Genomic DNA, 20,281 nt, shown 5'->3' with positions numbered 1-20,281 from the left:
GCCGCAGCAGCAGCAGCAACAGCGCTCCACCACCGCTCCACCCGCTCCGGACTCGGCCAGCTCCACGACGGTGGCGGTGAGTCGTCGGCACCAGAGTCCCCGGCTTCTTCTGTTGGAGGCCGCACCTCATTGCAGCCCCAACGACAACGGAGACCCGGCAAGAAAAGGTCAGGTCTCCCGTGCAGGGAGAGATTTAAAAGTCACCCCCTCCCTCCCACCCCCCCCCCCCCACACACACACCCCCCAACAAAAAATAAGAAAAACTACATAGAAACATAGACAGAAAATAATAAAAACGCGGACGGGCTGCCGAGGCCGCTGCTGACCAGAGTCGCGCCGCCTACCGGCGATCCCTTTGATGGTGGAGAGGTCAGAGCCGGTGACGGGCTGGGCAGTGTTCACAGCTTCTTGCAGTCTTCTTCACACCTGGGCGTTCAAGTTGCCGAATCAGGCCGTGATACAACCAGTCAATATGCTCTCTACCGTACACCTGTAGAAATGTGTGTATGTGTATGTATGTTTATGTGTATATGTATGTGTGTGTGTGTGTACGTGTGTGTATGTATACGTTATGTGTTGTAAGATGTTGTGCATAATGTCTTCACAGAACATATTGCACAGTGTGTGTTCATGTATATGTATGTGTGGAATATGTGTGTGTATATATATTTATATATAGTTACTGAATGAATTTTCCAGGCACGATTATATCGATACATCGCAGATTTCCCACACAACTGTCCTGCCCATAAGGTCCCAATATAGTTTTGCTCTTAAATACTCACTCAATGTCTACGCATACACATAGACTACAGCTTGAATACTAGCTATGATGTCATTTATCTTTCTGTTGGACCTATGGCATTGTAAACTTGATGGTTTCTGTACAAGAGGAGAGGGCACTATCATTGTCCGGAAATATTACCATCTGGTTTGGGAATTGCTCTGCCCAGGACAAGAAGGCTCTGCAGAGAGTAGTGCATTCGGCCGAACACACGATGGAAACTTCACTCACCCCTCTGCAGGAACTATACATCAGGAGGTGCAACTCCAGAGCCAATAAAATCATGGGAGACCCCTTCCACCCCGGCAACGGACTGTTCCAGCTGCTACGGTCAGGCAAACGCCTCCGTTGCCATGCTGTGAGAACGGAGATGTTGAGAAGGAGTTTCTTCCCAGAGGCCATTAGGACTGTAAACTCCTATCTCACCAGGGACTAACTTTACTGAACCACTCTACTGCTTTTTTTTAAATTGCTGTTTTTTTTTCCCCTTTTTCCTTCCGCCCACAATATTTAATATGAAAAAGAATATGTGATTCTGTTTGTAGTTTGTTTGGTTGTTTGTTGGTTTGTCTTTTTGCACAAAGTCCGCGAGCATTGCCACTTTTCATTTCACTGCACATCTCGTATGTGTATGTGACAAATAAACTTGACTTGACTTGACTTGACTATTTGTGGTGAATCAAAGTGAAAAGTCCAGAGTCAACGTTGTGAATGCTGGATTTTAACAAGGGGGCCATCTGTCAGATGGAAGCCACATGCTGTTAGCCTGGGGGTTATGTTAACTATGCTGCTACCAAGACAACCCCTGAAATGTACAAATGTCATTTACAACATATCAACTTGTCAAAGCTATAAATCCATCTGTTCTGCCACATTGGTGCCTTTCCTTAATTCTAATAAGATAATGTGAATAAATAAAATGTTTATTCTTATCTGTATAGTTAGATATTAGATATTGCTTCTTTATGTTTCTCATCAATTAATAAATGAGCATAGTTTATTTTATCCTAGAGCTTAACTTAGTGTTTAGTTTACCTTAGCTTCAAGATACAGTGTGGGAACAAGCCCTTTGGCCCATCAAATCCACGCCGGCCAGCAATCCCCGCACACTAACGTTATCCTACACACACACACACACACACACACACACACACACACATTTTTTACCATGCTGGTTAGCCGACAAACCTGTACGTCTTTGGAGTGTGGGAGGAAACCGGAGATCCCGGAGAAAACCCATGCAGGTCACGGGGAGAACGTACAAACTCCACACAGACAGCACCTGTAGTCTGGAGTGAGCCTGGCGCTGTAAGGCAGCAACTCTATCACTGTGCCCCTGTGCAACCTAAAATTTCAGAAGCAGAGGCACCACAGAAGACTGTTCAGCCATTCATGCTCATGTCGGCTCTTTGAAAGACCAATCCAATGTCCCGTCCATTTTATCGGCCCCATCCCCACCTTCTTCCCCTTGGCCGAGCAAAGCTCAAATGACGCAGAAAATGTGCTCTTGACAGTTTCTCCTCAGCATTGCATTCTGATTCCTAGAACTAGCTGATGAATATTTTCCCAACTCCCTCTGCTTTAGAATGACGGCCTCTGGCCCTCTCACTGGAAGCAAATCCCACCTTATTTATTCTATCGACTCCTGCTATTCTTGAACAACTATGCTCTTGTAGGCTTTCCGGAAAACAATTCCAACTGCTTCTGACTCAACTCATAACTGAAATCCTCCAATCCTTTGTACCACTAGAATATATCTTCTACATCCTCTCCATTACCAGGGCTGCCAACATTGGGTGAAAGTTGGGAGTGAGAAATTGTGAGAGACCAAACCCGTGGGAGCGCAGCGACCGGGGGGGGGGGGGGGGGGGGGGGGGGGGAGGGAGAGGGTATGGGAGGGGGGTGTGTCCCCTCCCATTGGTACATAGCTTTTGCCTTTTTCAGCTTGAAATTGTGGAATCTGGTCCATACTGTAGCGAGTCTTTTAACTTGCACTTGAATGCAATATTTATGCTTTAAATTGGATAAGCTATGATAAGGTTAGGCTAAACTACATTCCTAATTACATTCCACAGTCGAGCCAGGCTCTGATCAACAGGTGCAGCACATGAATGATCTTAGTGGATTCATGTATGGAAATCAGATTATAATCAAGCACATGGCCCATGTTGAGCAACCTGGGTCTCACGTCACACCTGGTACTAATCCTGATCCTGACTCCAGTTGCATACCTTTTCTCATTCCTGACCCCGAGTCCAGCCTTACACCTGGCCCCCTATTCTACCCTGATCATAGCTGCTTACCTGCTTAGGTTCCCAGTGCTGAACACTCCCATTGTCCCAGCTTGACTGCACAGCTAGTACTATTCCAGACCTTGACTTTGGATCCACACTTGGCCTTGCTCCTTGCCCCTCTGCACTGACAATATATCTGGCCCACACATAAAACCCCATACCTGACCCCCTGGACTTAACCTATTACGTTCAAGTCCACAGGTGCTTATCTAATGCGTTAATCTTAAATCAATCAATCAACATCTTGAAACCGTGGTCTGCGGTGCTTCTAGCAGCGGGCTCGGCGTGGACTTGCCAGCCGGAGCAGGATCCCACGCCGGGGATCCCTGGAGAAGATCTCCAACCGCCTGCCTGCGGCCTACATCATCTTGAAGCTGCGGTCTTCGGTAGGGAAGCACAGATTCGGGACTTACCTTCCAGAAGAGAGGACATGTACATCTGGCCGCCTGCAGCGGCGACTGCAGAGGTTTATGGCCCCGACCACGGGGGAACAATGGAGGAGGATTGACTGTACTTTGTGCCTTCCACCACAGTGAAGAATGCTGTGGTGAATGTTTGTGTTAAATTTGATCGTGTATTGTGTGTTCTTTTTATTGTACCGCTGCTGGCAAATTCATTTCGCTGCACTTTATTGTGTAGGTGTTGAATAAATCTGATTGATTGATTGATTGATTGGTTAATTGGTATAAGGATTCTGTTACCATTTCCCTCATTGTCCTAACAAACTGTCCTGAAGTCATTTACACCCTAAATGTTTTCAGTAATTTGCTGTCTTCCTCTCAGCTGGGACTTTTCCGAAATGCAAAGTCCAATAACTATATATTTAAGCAATAATATTCTATTTAATGTGATCTTGAGAGTACATAATATTTTCTGTGGTATTCATAACACAACAATAATAAAAAGATCTTTGTTTTGATCGCTCCTACCAACATGCATACATTATTATATTATAGTTAATATGTACCGAGGGCAAATTTTTGTTCCATTGCTCCCCATTCCCAATTACTTTTACATTGAAGTGATTGAAATCCAAGTGAAGTTTAAATGGCACCAGAAAAATAAAACGTCCGGTTACATTAAGTGAAAATCTAGCAGGCAAGCAGGATGCTTTCTCCAACCACCCCCATTGGAAGGTCACTATCTTCCACTGCTTCTACCCAGTGCTTGGTACCCACTTCCAGCAGTCACAGGTTGTCCTCCAGGATGCACCGAGCCACACCCTGGTCCATGCCGGTCACCAGGGCGAATTCGGCACAGAGACTCTCACCGCAGCGGCGCAACGCTTCCGACGCCTCCGACAGCCCTGAGTCTTGCACTGAGGCTGCTCCATGGCCAGTGCTGCAGCGAGCAACTCACCAGCCCCGCAAACACACGCCAGCCCAGCAAACAATCGCCAGCCTGGCAAACACTCGCCAGCCCCGGCTCCCCATCCTCAACTGCCCCTGCTGCTCCATCCCTCCATCCATCCCGGCTCTCCAACCCCCGCGGCCCATACAGTTAATATTAGTTTTGAAATTCTCGTTGAACACAGAATTTCTCACGACAGGGCGTGAGAAATTCTGTGATCAGCGTGAGAGCGTGAGAATTTGGCGAAATGCGTGATTCTCACACTCAATGCGTGAGAGTTGGCGGCTCTGCAGTACCTTGATATTTTTCCTGAACTGGGGTGCTTCTATGCTCAGTGTTTTAGTCAAGGCCGGTACAATATTTTTTAAGGAGTTAACAGTTGCCTTGTAAAACCCAGGAACTGCAGATGCTATTATTGCACAAAGGGACACAAAGTGCTGGAGTAACCCAGCAGGTCAGGCAACATACCTGGAGAACATGGATTGGTGATATTTTGGGTCGGGACCCTTTTTCAGACTTATGGCGGTGGGCTGAATGGCCTGTTTCCGCGCTATATCTTTAAACAAAACTAAAATAAAATCAAATGGTTATTCCTCTCATTTGTTCTTTCAGGCCAAGCTCTGTATAAAAAATGTCTGAATTTCAAGTTAATGTATTGTAAATATTTTGCTTTGAAATTCTCTTCAAGGTAAATAATAATGTGCTATTAGTGCAAATATTTTCCTTCCGCTCTCTCTGCATGTTTGAAGATTGCAACGTCTGAGAAGTTACATTTAAAGAAAAGTTGCATCTTAATCTAATGTTGAAAACAGTAAATGTAACCAAAGGAAATAATGCTGATGCTGCCCTGGATAAAATAAAGGAAATCCTTGGAGATAGTGAAAGGAAAACGAAACAAATAAGAAGATAAGGAATCCTGTGAAATATGATTGCATCATAACTGAGTGTAATTGGATAATCCTGGGCTAAAGGTCATCCTTAAGGGCCTGTCCCACTGTACGAGGTAGCTCTCCTGGGTTTCCCCCGATTCGAACTCGGAAAATTACGGTAATAGCGGCTCGTAGGTACTCCGGGCTGTCGTGGACATTTTTCAACATGTTGAAAAAACTTCACGAGCTTACTGCGTCTCCCGAGTACCTGCCGTTAGCGTTACGAGCCGCCCCCCCGAGCTCCAACGTACCCGCTACGTACATTCTACATACTTACCACGAATTAGATTTTTTTTTAAATCTCGGGAGAGCTCTTGGGTAAACTCATGTAGCGGGACAGGCCCTTAAGTAATGTGTACTAACTGCACACACAATACTGTATGCAGATTCAGACAGAAGATGCTGGAATAACCAGGTGGATCGGGCAGCCATTCTGGAGAACATGGATAGGTGAAGACAGGGTCTGAAGAAGGGTCTCGACCCGAACATCACATTTTCCTTTTCTCACTGCTTGGCCCACTCAGTTGCTCCGGCTTTCTGCATCTGCCTTTGGATAGGTGACATTTTGGGTCGGGACCCTTCTTCAGACTGATTGTGCTGTGAGGGGCAGAAAATTGAAGAGAGAAGAGGCAGGCCAACACCTGGGCAGTGTTGCACCATTTTTCAATCTCGACTGTTGGAATCAAAGATAAATTTCTAGATGTGGAAGAGGCAGCTTCATGGTTGAATCGCTAAACTAATGTCGTGTAGGCTGGATCATTGATATAGGCGGCATGATGTTTGGCTCCACATTCGCTGCTGGGGAGTTTAAATTCAATTCAGTAGAAATCTTTTACATGTTCATATTGGTTTAGTTTAGAAATACAACGTGGAAACAGGCCCTTCGGCCCGTCGAGCCCGCTCCAACCAGCCATCTCCGTATACTAGCAATATCCTACACACTGGGGACAATTTACAATTTTTACCAAAGAAATTTAACCTACAAACTTTGAAGTGTGGGAGGAAACCTGAGCACCTGGACAAAACCCACGCGGTCACAGGGAGAACGTACAGACTCCACACAGACAGTAACCGTAGTCAGGATTGAGTCCATGGCACTGGAAGGCAGCATCTCTACCGCTGTGCCACTGTGGCCACGATGAAGTGAAACTATTTGATAGTTATATAAAACACAGAATTTTAACGTGCATTCTTTTTACTTTTTGTAGATGGCGGAAGGTCGACACTGTCAGGTTAATCTCCTGGATGACAGAAAACTGGAGCTACTCGTTCAGGTAGGATATCTCCCTCTGACTTGAATAAGGAGAGAAAACTGCACCAAAAAAGCACAGTAACAGTGTAATCAACTATTTCTACTTGTAGAGACAAATAACTCCAGATGCTTTGTGGAGGCCAAGTCAGTGGATATTTTTAAGGCAGTGTAAGGTGTGAAAACTACCCCGTGCCCCATCTAGACTCGTACCAATTTCTCCATAGTTACATAGATAAGGCAGTGTAAGGTGTGAAAACAGGACAAAGGGGATGGAGATCAAGGAAAATGTAGAATAGATCATTGTTAGCTGGGGGAAGGTAACAACAAAGCAAACAGAGATAAAATGTAGTAGGAGACAGTAAGAGTGGTCGGAGAACTGGGATGGAGAGAAAGAGGGAAAGCGAGGGTTACTTGAGGTTAGAGAAGTCAATGTTCATACTGCTAGGGTGTAAGCTGTCCAAGCGAAATATGAGGTGCTGTCCCTCCAATTTGCGCTGGGCCTCACTCTGACAATGGAGGAGGCCCAGGACAGAAAGGTCAGTGTGGGAATGGGAGGGGGAGTTAAAGTGTTGAACAACCGGTAGATCAGGTAGGCTTAGGCGGAATGAGCGGAGGTGGTCAGCGAAATGAGCGCAGAGCCTGCGCTTGGTCTCGCCGATATACAGGAGACTTTGATTCTCTGTCCAAAGACGCTGCCCAACTTGCTGAGTGTTTGCAGCATGTTTGGTGGTTTTAAGAGTGTCAGAAGAAACTGCAGTTGCTGGAGTCTTGAATAAAGCACAAAGTGCTGGAGGAACTCAGTCAGGCAGCATCTCGGGAGGGAATGGCCAGTGATGTTTCGGGTCGGTGCCCTTCAGAATGATTGTAGTAATGAGGGGGGGGGGGGGGAGTAAGGGTCCCGAAACATCATGATTAATCTGAAGAAGGACCCCGACCCAAAATACCACCTGAACATTCTTTCCACAGTTGCTGCCTGACCCCTGACCCGTCGAGTTCCACACGTACTTTGTGTTCTGTTATCTTAGTCCACAACCAGGGATTGGCCAGTTGTGGAAAAAGCCTTGAGAGAGACCGCATTTCAAATTTGTCCACTTTCCCTGACGTGATAACGGAGTTAGGAAGCAAATTCGTTGCACAATTCTGCAGAGGACAAATAATAATTTACAAGTCCTATTCATTTAATGCCTGTGGAATTTTTTGTTTTAATTATCGCAATGGTCCAGGACTCTGCAGTGGCAATGGATCAATATAATGACATGCTTTATCACCAAGCCACAGATAATGTCCTGAGGGTTCATTGCTGTACTGTGTCACGTGGGTGACAGCAACAGCTCACAGAAATGCCTTCATTTCTTGGCATTAAATAGCATAGAGAAATACAGCACGGAAACAGGCCCTTCGGATCAACATGCCCATGCCGTCCAAGATGTCCCATCTACACTAGTCCCGTAGGGCTTTCAAAGTTGATGTTGTGATTGGAAAATGACTTATTACAATATAAAACTTGATGGAAAAAAAACATAATAAAAAGTTAAATAAAAGGATCTACTTTTCCATCACAAAATGCATATATGCAAAAATTGCATGGCTTTATTATTACAAACTTACATCAAAAGGAACTTTCAGTTGAACAATAATTGCGAGTAATCATTGCAAGTAAAATTTTTACAGATGTGTATACAGTTTAGTTTAGAGATACAGCATGGAAACAGGCCCTTCGGCCCATCAAGTCCAAGCTGGCCACTGATCACCTGTTCACACTAATTCTATGTAATCCAACTTCCTCATCCGCTCCCTACGCACTAGGAACAATCTACAGAGGCCAATTAGGGTGTCATGGTGGCACAGAGTAACATTGCTGCCTTACAGCGCTTGCAGCGCCAGAGACCTGCGTTCGATCCCGACTACAGGAGCAGTCTGTACGAAGTTTGTATGTTCCCCCCGTGACCTGCGTGGTTTTTCTCCGAGATCTTCGATTTCCTCCCACACTCCAAAGACGTACAGGCCTGTAGGTTCATTGGCTTGGTGTAAATGTAAAATTGTCCCTAGTGTGTGCAGGATAGTGTTAATGTGCGGGGATCGCTGGTCGGTGCGAACTCGGTGGGCCGAAGAGCCTGTTTCCGCGCTGTATCTGTAAACTAAACTAAACTAACACTAGAAATTAACCCGCCAACCCGCACATCTCTGGGATGTGGGAGGAAACCAGAGCACCTGCAGGGAATGTGCAAACTCCACACAGCCAGCACCCAAAGCCAGGATTGAACCTGGGTCTCTGGTGCTGTGAGGCAGCAGCTCTACCACTGCTTCACTGTGATGTTGAACCGGGCAGGTTTCTTTCTCCCCAACAAATAACCCTGCACCTTGATCAAAATACTGGAGGAGAATTTATGGATGTGTCTGTGTAGGATCATCCCACTGCCCATTTAATTTTCATAAACCTTTGCATGGCAAATAATTCTTGGTAAGAGATGGAAATGGCACATTAATTTGCAATCAGACCCAGTAGAACAGGCCAAACAACTAGTTACAGGGAACTGCAGATGCTAGTTTGCAAAAAAGACACAAAGTTCTGGAATAACTCAGCAGGTCCAAAGACGTATAGGTTTGTAGGTTAATTGGCTTGGTAAATGTAAAAATTGTCCCTAGTGTGTTAATTGTGTTAATGTGCGTGGATCGCTGGTCGGCACAGACCCGGTGGGCCGAAGGGCCTGTTTCCGTGCTATATCTCTAAACTAACCTAAACTAAGGTCAGGCAACATCTGTGGAGGACATGGAGGTCTGAAGATGTGTCCCGATCCAAAACATCACCTATCTGTGTTCTCCAGAGATGCTGCCGAGGTACAGTGAAAATCTTTTGTTGCGTGCTAACCAGTCAGCGGAAAGATAATACATGATTACAATTGAGCCACACACAGTGTACAGATACTGTAACATGATAAGGAAAAATGTTCCCAGTGATGGGCGAGTCCAGAACCAGGGGCCACACAGTCTTAGAATAAAGGGGAGGCCATTTAAGACTGAGGTGAGAAAAAACCTTTTCACCCAGAGAGTTGTGAATTTGTGGAATTCCCTGCCACAGAGGGCAGTGGAGGCCAAATCACTGGATGGGTTTAAGAGAGAGTTAGATAGAGCTCTAGGGGCTGGTGGAATCAAGTCATATGGGGAGAAGGCAGGCACGGGTTATTGATTGGGGACGATCAGCCATGATCACAATGAATGGTGGTGCTGGTTCGAAGGGCCGAATGGCCTCCTCCTGCACCTATTTTCTATGTTTCTATAAAGGACCCGCTGAGTTACTCCAGCATTTTGCGTCCATCTTCGCTATCCTCACTCCGAGCGTTTCTCACCTCCCCTCAACCACAACATCTTTCCAACATGAAAGTACCTCTTTTCCACTTTCTATCACTTCTCAAATTCCTAGTCTCATTTCTTAGCCTTCTCTAAGGACGCTACAGTAGTGGACACGTGACATTTTTTATCCATGGTACAGGATTCTCATCTTCCTCCTTACTTCAATGGCGTTGGGCACATTTCTGGACTTCGGGAGATTAATCTGAAACTCCTCATCTTTACTGTTCGGAACACTTAGTTTATTAAGATGATAGACACAAAATGCTGGAATAACTCAACAGGACAGGCAGCATCTCTGGAGAGAAGGAATGGGTGACGTTTCGGGTCAAGGACCTTTTTATGACTCCCATTCCTTCTATCCAGAGATGCTGCCTGTCCCGCTGAGTTACTCCAGCATTCGGTGTAAACCAGCATCTGCAGTTCCTTCCTACACACTTAAATAATATACTTAATAAACTTGTAGGAAGGAACTGCAGATGGTGTTTAAAATCAATATAGGCACATAATGCTGGAGTAACTTGGCAGCATCTCAAGAGAGAAGGGATGGGTGACGTTTTGGGTCGAGACCCTTCTTCAGAATAAACATACGTTTATTGAAGCTCCTGCATTATGTGCCGATCTTCGATTTAAACCAGTTCCTTCCTACGAGTTTATTAAGTTTACAAATGTAATTAATAATTGTTAATAAATGTAAAAGTACGTTTATTAAAGCAGAAACATAGTTCCTAACAGGCTAACGGGCCAAGATGGAGAAAATGGTTGATGGATGCCTTTGCTTCCTCTACACATTAGTGGCTTTTCCTGTTAGCCAGTATCTCTGTTTGCTCAGCATTAAACATCTGTCATGGATTCTACCCGATATATGTGAGTTGCATTGGCTTGGAGCCCTATCCAGTTTTCCAACCAACGTCAGTCACTTATCGACCCACTTGTTTGCTTTCTATATCTATGCAGCTGTGGACTTATCTTCCAATTTATATTTGACTGAGCAATGAGCTGTTATCAGCTCTGCAAATGGCGCACAAAATGCTGATTAGTATCTTCCCATGCTAACAAAATAGAGTGATGACAGTCCCATTTTTAGAACTGGCAGTCGTTCAGCCATTAGTTCTTTGCACCCTCTATTCTAAAGACACCAGCGTACATCTTCCTCATTATTCTATTACGTGGAAGAGGGGCCGATAATACAGCTTAGCAACAGTACAACTTCACTTTTCCGACACCTCACTCTTCGTATTTGGTAGGTTATATTTGCAACGTTTGCTACATGTTTTTGATTATTACTTCACTATTTAACACACGCTTATTTGTGGAAAATTAGGTTAAATTCCAAAAGCGGTAGTATTTCGACTTTAGAGATACTGCACGGAAACAGGCCCTTTGGCCCATCACATCCATGATGACAAGCGATCACATCCACGATGACACATACAATAACACTATCCTGCACACTGGGGACTATTTACAATTTAACCAAGGCTGGGCAGTAAATGCAGGCTTTAGCAGCCAGAAACGCCCACATCCCGAATGAAAGAAAGGAAACAGAGGGCAGCGATATGCTGCAAACTCCGGGTGGATTTGAACATGAGTGTGTTTCCTATTGGTGTTCTGCAGTCCACACCTACTTTAATGCTGGGAAGCAAAGTTTCTTCTTTTTAATTTTCTTGTAATAATTCAATTTTTATGTTTCTAAATAACCAGAATAATTCAGTGTGAACGTTTTAGGGAACCTTCAGTTTAGTTCCGTTTAGTCGATTCTCACGTGTACCGAGGTACAGTGAAAACCTTTTTGTTGCGTGCTATCCAGTCAGCAGAAGAGCGTTACATGATTACAATCAAGCCCCCCATGGTGTGCAGATGCAGGATAAAGGGAATCGCGTTTTGTGCAAGGTAATGCCCAGTAACGTCTGATTAAAGATGGTCTGAGGGTCTTTAATGAGTTAGATTGTAGCTCAGGATCACACTGTAGAAGGTGGTAGGATGGTTCAGTTGACTGATAACAGAAATTCCTCCTCGTCTCCTTTCTAAAGGTACATCCTTTTAGTCTGACGCTGTGCCCTCTGGTCCTAGATTCTCCTACAGGTGGAAGCATCCTCTCCGCAACTTCACCACCCTCTGACTAAAGAAATCATTCCAGGATTTTGACCTTTTGAGTGCTACTTTAGAAGTCTTTTCCATGTTGACTAAAATTGTCACCGTAAGGCCCCAAAATTAAGAAAGGGCATTGTAACATAAATATATCGAATGAATGAAAAAAGGAGGCGAGTACTTTAGAAATGTACTGTGTGGGAAGGGGCAGGTTGGAAATGTGCTTTTTGGTGAGACAAGATGACAATAACTATCAAACTTAATGCAACGAAAATAAAATGACTTATTTTTTTCTTGAACTGCCCATGTTAAACTAATTGTCTTTTTTATATTTTCAGCCTAAGCTTCTGTCAAGGGAGCTGTTAGACCTGGTGGCATCTCATTTCAACCTCAAAGAGAAGGAATATTTTGGAATAACATTTATTGATGACACGTAAGTTAACAATATTAAATACTAGGTAGACACAGAATGTTGGAGTAACTCAGCGGGACAGGCAGCATCTCTGGAGAGAAGGAATGGGTGATGCTTCGGGTTGAGACCCTTCTTCAGTCTGAAGGGTCTCGACACGAAACATCTCCTGAGAAGGGTCTTGACACAAAACGTCACCCATTCTCTCTCCCCAGAGATGCTGCCTGTCCTGCTGAGTTACTCCAGCATTTTGTGTCTACCTTCGATTTAAACCAGCATCTGCAGTTCCTTCCTACAAATTTCAAATATTAAGCAGCTAAGCTGCGTAGCACAGTTGATAGTTTTTTGTTTTGTTTATTGTCATGTGTACCAAGGTACAGTAGAAAGCTCTTTAGATGTTTAGTTTCGTTTTAATTTCGAGATACAGCCCGAAAAACAGGCCCTTCGGCCCACCGAGTCTGCACTGACCAGGGATCCCGCACATTAGCACTATCCTGTACTGGGGACATTTTTTTACATTAATACCAAGCCAATTAACCTACAAACCTGTACGCCTTTGGAGTGTGGGAGGAAACCGAAGTTATCAGAGAAATCCCACGCAGGTCACGGGGAGAACGTATAAACTCTGTACAGACAGCACCCGTAGCCAGGATCTGGCGCTGAAAGCTCTGTAAGGCAGCAAGCGGAAAGGCTGTACATAATCATATGATAGAGACATCCACAGTGTATCCACATCCATAGCAATGTGTTATTGTTGATTATAGATATTGCTGTTTAAAATAGTTCATTAGCAATTCAGCAACTTTGAATAAGAATTCTTATCAGCATTCACAGTGTTCACATTGTCACTAAAAGGAACATGTAACCAGTTGCAATCTCAGGACATAGCCATCTTTGCGCGATATATATATATGAAAGTCAGTATTGTTGGTTTGAAACACGATATCCTGCTCTTTCTTCACAGCAGAAAGGATATTGTTTTCATAAGTAGCATTACCTATCTTATAAAACATGACAAGAAATGACTGCATGTGTAATTTGAGCAACAAAAAAAAACCAGGCAACTTTTAATCTTATCAGCATGTTTATGCAGGGGCTGTCGGTCGTACAGAATCACAGTTAAAAATAGACACAAAAGTTGGAGCAGCGGAGCCAGTCAGGCAGCATCTCTGGGGAAATAGAATAGGCGATATTTCGGGTCTGAAGAAGGGTCTCTGATTTCTCCCTCCCCTGACTCTCAGTCTGGAGAAGGGCCTCGACCTGAAACATCACCAATTCCTTCAGTCCACAGATGCTGTCAGACCCGCTGAGTTACTCCAACTTTTTGTGTCTCTCTTTAGTTTTTAGTTTAGTTTATTGTCACGTGTACTGAGGTACAGTGAAAAGCTGTTTGTGGTGCATGCCATCTAGTCAGCGGACAGACTGTACATGATTACAATGTGTCTATCGTTGGTGTAAACGAGCAACTGCAGTTCCTTCCTACAAGCCGTCACGGTGGCGTAGCGGTAGAGTTGCTGCCTTACAGTGAATGCAGCGCCGGAGAGCCGGGTTCGATCCCGACTACGGGTGCTGTCTGTACGGCGTTTGTACATTCTCCCCGTGACCTGCGTGGGTTTTCTCCGAGGCCTTCGGTTTCCTCCCACACTCCAATGACATACAGGTATGTAGGTTAATTGGCTTGGTAAATGTAAAAAATGTCCCTAATGTGTTTAGGATAGTGTTAATATGCGGGGATAGCTGGTCGGCGCGGCCTAATAGTCAGGATCGAACCCGGGTCTCTGGCGCTGTAAGGCAGCAACTCTACCGCTGTACCACCGTGCCGCCTGATTAGTGAGGGTGCAATAGTTATGGGGAGAAGGTGGAGAGAGAACGATAGATCAGCCATGATTGAATGGCGGAGTAGACTTGAGGGGCCGAATGGTCTAATTCTGCTCCTATGAACTTAGGAACATGCAATCTCAAGCATCTGGGAAGTAATAGAAACATAGAAAATAGGTGCAGGATAGGCCATTCAGCCCTTCGAGCCTACACCGCCATTCAATATGATCATGGCTGATCATCAGAAATCAGTACCTCATTCCTGTTTTGTAACCATATCCCTTGATCGTGTTAGCCCTAAGAGCTACATCTAACTCTCTCTTGAATACATCAATAGTGTGTGAGAATGCTACCACTATCAGGTCTTCCAGCAAATTGCACGATATCCTGCCTCAGAACAATATTGCCGTTCTGTGATTATGACGGGCTCCAAGTACCAGAGGCCTTTGCCCAAGTGCAATGTGTGACCACCTTTGCAACACATCGCAAGGAGGAGGCAGGTCACCATTACTTTCCCAAACACAATCAGGTCTGGGCAGTAAATGGAGGCTTTAGCAGCAACGCCCACATCCCGAATGAAAGAAAGGAAACAGAGGGCAGCGATATGCTGCAAACTCCGGGTGGATTTCAACATGAGTGTGTTTCCTATTGGTGTTCTGCAGTCCACACCTACTTTAATGCTGGGAAGCAAAGATTCTTATTTCTCATGTTCTTGTAAAAATTCTATTTTTATGTTTCCAAATAACTGTAAACCAGAATAATTCAGTGTGAACGTTTCAGGGAACCCTTTAGTTTAGTTCAGTTTAGTCGATTCTCGCATGTACCGAGGTACAGTGAAAACCTTTTTGTTGCGTGCTATCCAGTCAGCAGAAGAGCTCGATTACAATCAAGCCCTCCGTGGTGTGCAGATGCAGGATAAAGGGAATAACATTTTGTGCAAGATAATGCCCAGCAACGTCTGATTAACGATAGTCCGAGATTCTTTAATGAGGAAGATTGTAGCTCAGGGCCACGCTGTAGTTGGTGGTAGGATGGTTCAGTTGCCTGATAACAGCTGGGAAGAAACTGTCCCTGAATCTGGAGGTGTACGTTTTCACACATGTGTACCTATGGGAGATGGGAGAAGAGGAAGTGTAGATGGAGTCAATTTAAATAATATTGGTTTAACATTTAATAATTTAGTTACGTTTTTTATAGTTTAGAGAAACAGCATGGAAACAGGCCCTTCGGCCTGCCAAGAACACTCTGTCCATCAATCACCTGTTCACAACAGTTCTATGTTATCCCGCGTTCTCATCCACTCCCTGCACATTAGGGGCAATTTGATTATTACTTCACTATTTCACTTCAAGTCATGTGTCCCTGTATAGGACAATGAAATTCTTGCTTTGCTTAAGCACGCAGAACATAGTAGGCATTTACTACAAAACAGATAAATGTGTCCATATACCATGATATAAATATATACACACATGAATAAATAAACTGGTAGTGCAAATAACAGAAAGTGGTTATTAATAATCAGAGTTTTGGCCGAACCAGGTTTAATAGCCTGATGGCTGTGGGGAAGTAGCTATTCCTGAACCTGGTTGTTGCAGTCTTCAGGCTCCTGTACCTTCTACCTGAAGGTAGCAGGGAGGTGAGTGTGTGGCCAGGATGGTGTGGGTCTTTGATGATATTGCCAGCCTTTTTGAGGCAGCGACTGCGATAAATCCCCTCGATGGAAGGAAGGTCAGAGCCGATGATGGACTGGGCAGTGTTTACTACTTTTTGTAGTCTTTTCCTCTCCAGGGGGCTCAAATTGCCGAACCAAGCCACGATGCAACCGTTCAGCATGCTCTCTACTGTGCACCTGTAGACGTTAGAGAGAGCTTATTTGTAGTAATTTACAGAGGCAAATTAAGCTACAAATCCGCACATCTTTTGGGATGTAAGAGAAAACCAGAGCACACTCATTTGCAGGGAGGACGTGCAAACACCACACAGACAGCGCCTGACATCATGATTGAACCCAGATCTCTGCTGCAGCTCTCATTGGCTGTGGCATTGTGCTGTTATAATGAAATAAAATGCTATAGTAGATAAAGTAGGTAAATTGCCTTGTCAATTAATCTGCGTCAGTGTAAAAATGAGCATCTGAGATTTTATTCATTCAGTAATTCCATGTTCCAATGGCCTTACATTCAGGGTTCAGTCCTGTTTATACATTTCAGTCTGAGGAAGGAACCCGGCCGGAAACATCACCCATCCTTTTTCTCCAGAGTTGCTGCCTGATCCACTGAGTTGCTCCAGTGTTTTGTGTCTTATCTCTGCTGTAAACCAGCATCAGCTCCTCTTTGTTTCAACTTATACATTTAATTGTTCTGAAGTGTGAAATAACAACTCGGTTTTCATTGGCTTGATGTGCAGGAAGGAATTGCAGACGCTGCCTTACAGCAACAATAGACACAAAATGCTGGAGTAACTCAGCGGGTCAGGCAGCATCTCTGGAGAAAAGGAATAAGTGACGTTTCAGTCTGAAAGAAACAGTCCATTCGGCACACTGAGTCCACTCTGGCCAGCGACCATGCGTACACTAGATAAATCCTACACCGTACTAAATAAAAAAATTAATGTACAAACCTGCACACCTTTGGAATGTGGGAGGAAACCGGATCACCCGGAGAAAACCCTTGCGGTCACGGAGAATGTACAAACTCCGTACACACAGCACCTGTAGTCAGGATCGAACCTGGGTCCCTGGCGATGCAAGGCAGCAACTCTGTGCTACACTTGCGGTGGGCTGAGTGAAATTTGGTTTTGGAATTTGACAGCTCTGTGCGAATGTTCACAAAGATTAATAACCTTATTTGAAAAATAAGTAAGCTAAGAGGTGAATAGATTTACTTCTGAATAGAATAGACAGTGTCTGCGAAGTGTGGCATGAAATCATCCCTCATTGTGGGAATAGATCGCTTGCTTCTATTAGCACCAATTCTCTACAGGCTGGACTGTGTTTATACAATGGGCTTTCCCCTCTATCTTGAGTGAAGTCTTTGTCCTGCCAAGTGTTGGTCTTGGCAAATGAGCATGGGAGAATCCTATTTTACACTCAAAAACTGGAAGGTTATTCCCTAATATCCTGTAAAATTGAGCAAGTTAGCAGTGCTTATTGTACAACTGGTGAACGGGCTGCTTCCCAATCACAGTTCTTTGTTTAAAAAAAAACCTTCCTGGATGTCGAGTTGAGAGTCAGGCTGCACTCTGACAACTATGGCACCATTAAAATAATCAGCAAAAATGAGTCAATTATATATTTAATGATGCTGCTTTACAATTTAAATGAGGCAAAATTAAAATGCATCATTGAAAATGTTATATTGTCTCTGCATATTGTAATATATTTGGTTTGCACATTGTGGTGTAAATTGTAATTTTGAATCCAGCTAATGTTAACTGTTGAATATCAGTGACATCTATTTACTGCACCACATCAGTAGGGAAAGTAATCTTGCTTTGTTATCGCCAAGATAATTGCCTCTTGTGCACTACTTATTGAATTCTCAAGCAATTAATGTCAGACTAAATCTGCTCAGGAATATTCTGTTGAAATTAAAAGATTGACTTGGAGTCATAGAGTGATGCAGTGTGGAAACAGGCCCTTCGGCCCCACTTGCCCACCGGCCAACATGTCCCAGCTACACTAAACATAGAAACATAGAAATTAGGTGCAGGAGTAGGCCATTCGGCCCTTCGAGCCTGCACCGCCATTCAATATGATCATGGCTGATCATCCAACTCAGTATCCCGTACCTGCCTTCTCTCCATACCCCCTGATCCCCTTAGCCACAAGGGCCACATCTAACTCCCTCTTAAATATAGCCAATGAACTGGCCTCAACTACCCTCTGTGGCAGAGAGTTCCAGAGATTCACAACTCTCTGTGTGAAAAAAGTTCTTCTCATCTCGGTTTTAAAGGATTTCCCCCTTATCCTTAAGCTGTGACCCCATGTCCTGGACTTCCCTAACATCGGGAACAATCTTCCTGCATCTAGCCTGTCCAACCCCTTAAGAATTTTGTAAGTTTCTATAAGATCCCCTCTCAATCTTCTAAATTCTAGAGAGTATAAACCAAGTCTATCCAGTCTTTCTTCATAAGACAGTCCTGACATCCCAGGAATCAGTCTGGTGAACCGTCTCTGCACTCCCTCTATGGCAATAATGTCTTTCCTCAGATTTGGAGGCCCCGCCTGCCTGCGCTTGGTCCATATCCCTCCAAACTTGTCTTATCCATGTACCTGTCCAACTGTTTCTGAAACGTTGGGATAGTCCCAGCCTCAACGACCTCCTCCAGCAGCTTGTTCAATACACCCACCACCCTTTGTGCGAAAATGTTACCGCTCAGATTCCTATTAAACCTTTTCCCCTTCACCTTGAACCGATGTCCTCTGGTCCTCGAGTCCCCTACTCTGGGCAAGAGATTCTGTGCATCTACCCGGTTTATTCCTCTCATGATTTTATCTACTTTAGAGATACAGCATGGAAACAGACCCTTCTGCCGACCGAGTCCAGCAACGGTCCCTGTTACACTAGGGATAATTGACAATATTTACCAAAGCCAATTAACCTACAAACCTGCACGTCTCTAGAGTGTGGGAGGAAACTGGAGCACCCGGAGAAAACCCATGCAGTCACGGGGAGAATGTACAAACTCCGTACAGACAGCACCTGTAGTCAGGATCGAACCGGGGTCTCTGGCGCTGTAAGGCAACAACTCTACCGCTGCCCCACCGTGCCATCATTTATCATCCATTTTAAAGTCACACCCTTGCTTGTGCTTGCAAGCACATTAGCATGTGGCAAAATACATATTTTTGTATCGTATAGTTCATATCTCTTGCTTTTGTTCAATTCTTGTGTAATTTAGAAATCTTTTTTTCCTGTCCTAACTCAATACTTATATGTGTAAGGTGGGCACGCCATCATTTACAACATAGAAAATAGAGCAACACAGCACAAGAACAGGCTCTTCAGCCCACGATGTCTGTGCCAGAAAATGATGCCAAATTAAACTAATCCATAATGCCTGGAAGTCATAAGGTCATAAGTGATAGGAGCAGACTTAGGCCATTCGACCCATCAAGTCTACTCCGCCATTCAATCATGGCTGATCTTTCTCTCCCTTCTAACCCCATTCTCCTGCCTTCTCCAAACAACCCCTGACACCCGTACTAATCAAGAATCCATCTCTACCTTAAATATATCCACTGACTTGGCCTCCACAGCCTTCTGACGCAAATAATTCAACAGATTCACCACCCTCTGACTAAAGAAATTCCTCCTCATCTCCTTCCTCAAAGAACGTCCTATAATTCCGAGGCTATGGCCTCTAGTCCTAGACTCTCCCACTTGTGGAAGCATCCTCCCCACATCCACTCTATCCAAGCCTTTCACTATTCTAGTGATCCATATTCATCCATTCATACATATCTTCTAAAATCAGTACCCAGTTCCTACTTGTTCCCCATATTCCTTGATTCCTTTAGCCCTAAGAGCTAAATCTAACGCTCCCTTGGGAACATGCAGTGAATTGGCCTCCACTGGCTTGTGTGGCAGAGAATTGCACAGATTCACAACTCTGGATGAAAAAGATTTTCCTCATCTCAGTCGTAAATGGCCTGCCGCTTCTTCTTAAACTAGCCCGAAGGAACTCCTCCACCACCTAGTACTGATAATCCAGGCCAAATAATCAAATTTGACTCAAAGTTATTTTCAAATGGTGACAAGAAAGAGTTAATTCCTTGCTGCAAAATCCATTCATTACAGTCAGTGGAAGCTGTTGGACTGGAGTTGTACTGCATTTTGTCGGTTACGAACAAGGTTACTTTGTACTAATAAAACAAATAATATCTTTGCAAATTGGAGGAACAGCATCTCATATTTCGCTTGGCAAGATTTCAGCCCAGTGGTATAAATTTAGATTTATCTCACTTCAGGTAGCCCTGGCATTCCCTCTCTCTCTATCCCT

General features: G+C 44.4%; 1 protein-coding gene across 3 annotated transcripts in view; it reads left to right on the top strand.

The window, feature by feature from the left end:
* Positions 1-20,281, top strand: part of LOC129704514 (FERM domain-containing protein 4B-like) — a 265,972-nt gene that overhangs the window by 129,698 nt on the left and 115,993 nt on the right. For all 3 annotated transcript variants that reach the window (XM_055647656.1, XM_055647657.1, XM_055647655.1), the window contains exons 2-3: positions 6,566-6,631; positions 12,387-12,481. In XM_055647656.1, the coding sequence (XP_055503631.1) occupies positions 6,566-6,631; positions 12,387-12,481 (161 nt within the window). The remainder of the gene's footprint in view (positions 1-6,565; positions 6,632-12,386; positions 12,482-20,281) is intronic.

The sequence above is a fragment of the Leucoraja erinacea genome, chromosome 16 (genome assembly GCF_028641065.1).
Source record: "Leucoraja erinacea ecotype New England chromosome 16, Leri_hhj_1, whole genome shotgun sequence".
Taxonomy (NCBI): domain Eukaryota; kingdom Metazoa; phylum Chordata; class Chondrichthyes; order Rajiformes; family Rajidae; genus Leucoraja; species Leucoraja erinaceus.
The sequence above is the reverse complement of the archived record's forward strand: the minus strand, read 5'-3'. Positions and strand labels throughout refer to the sequence as shown.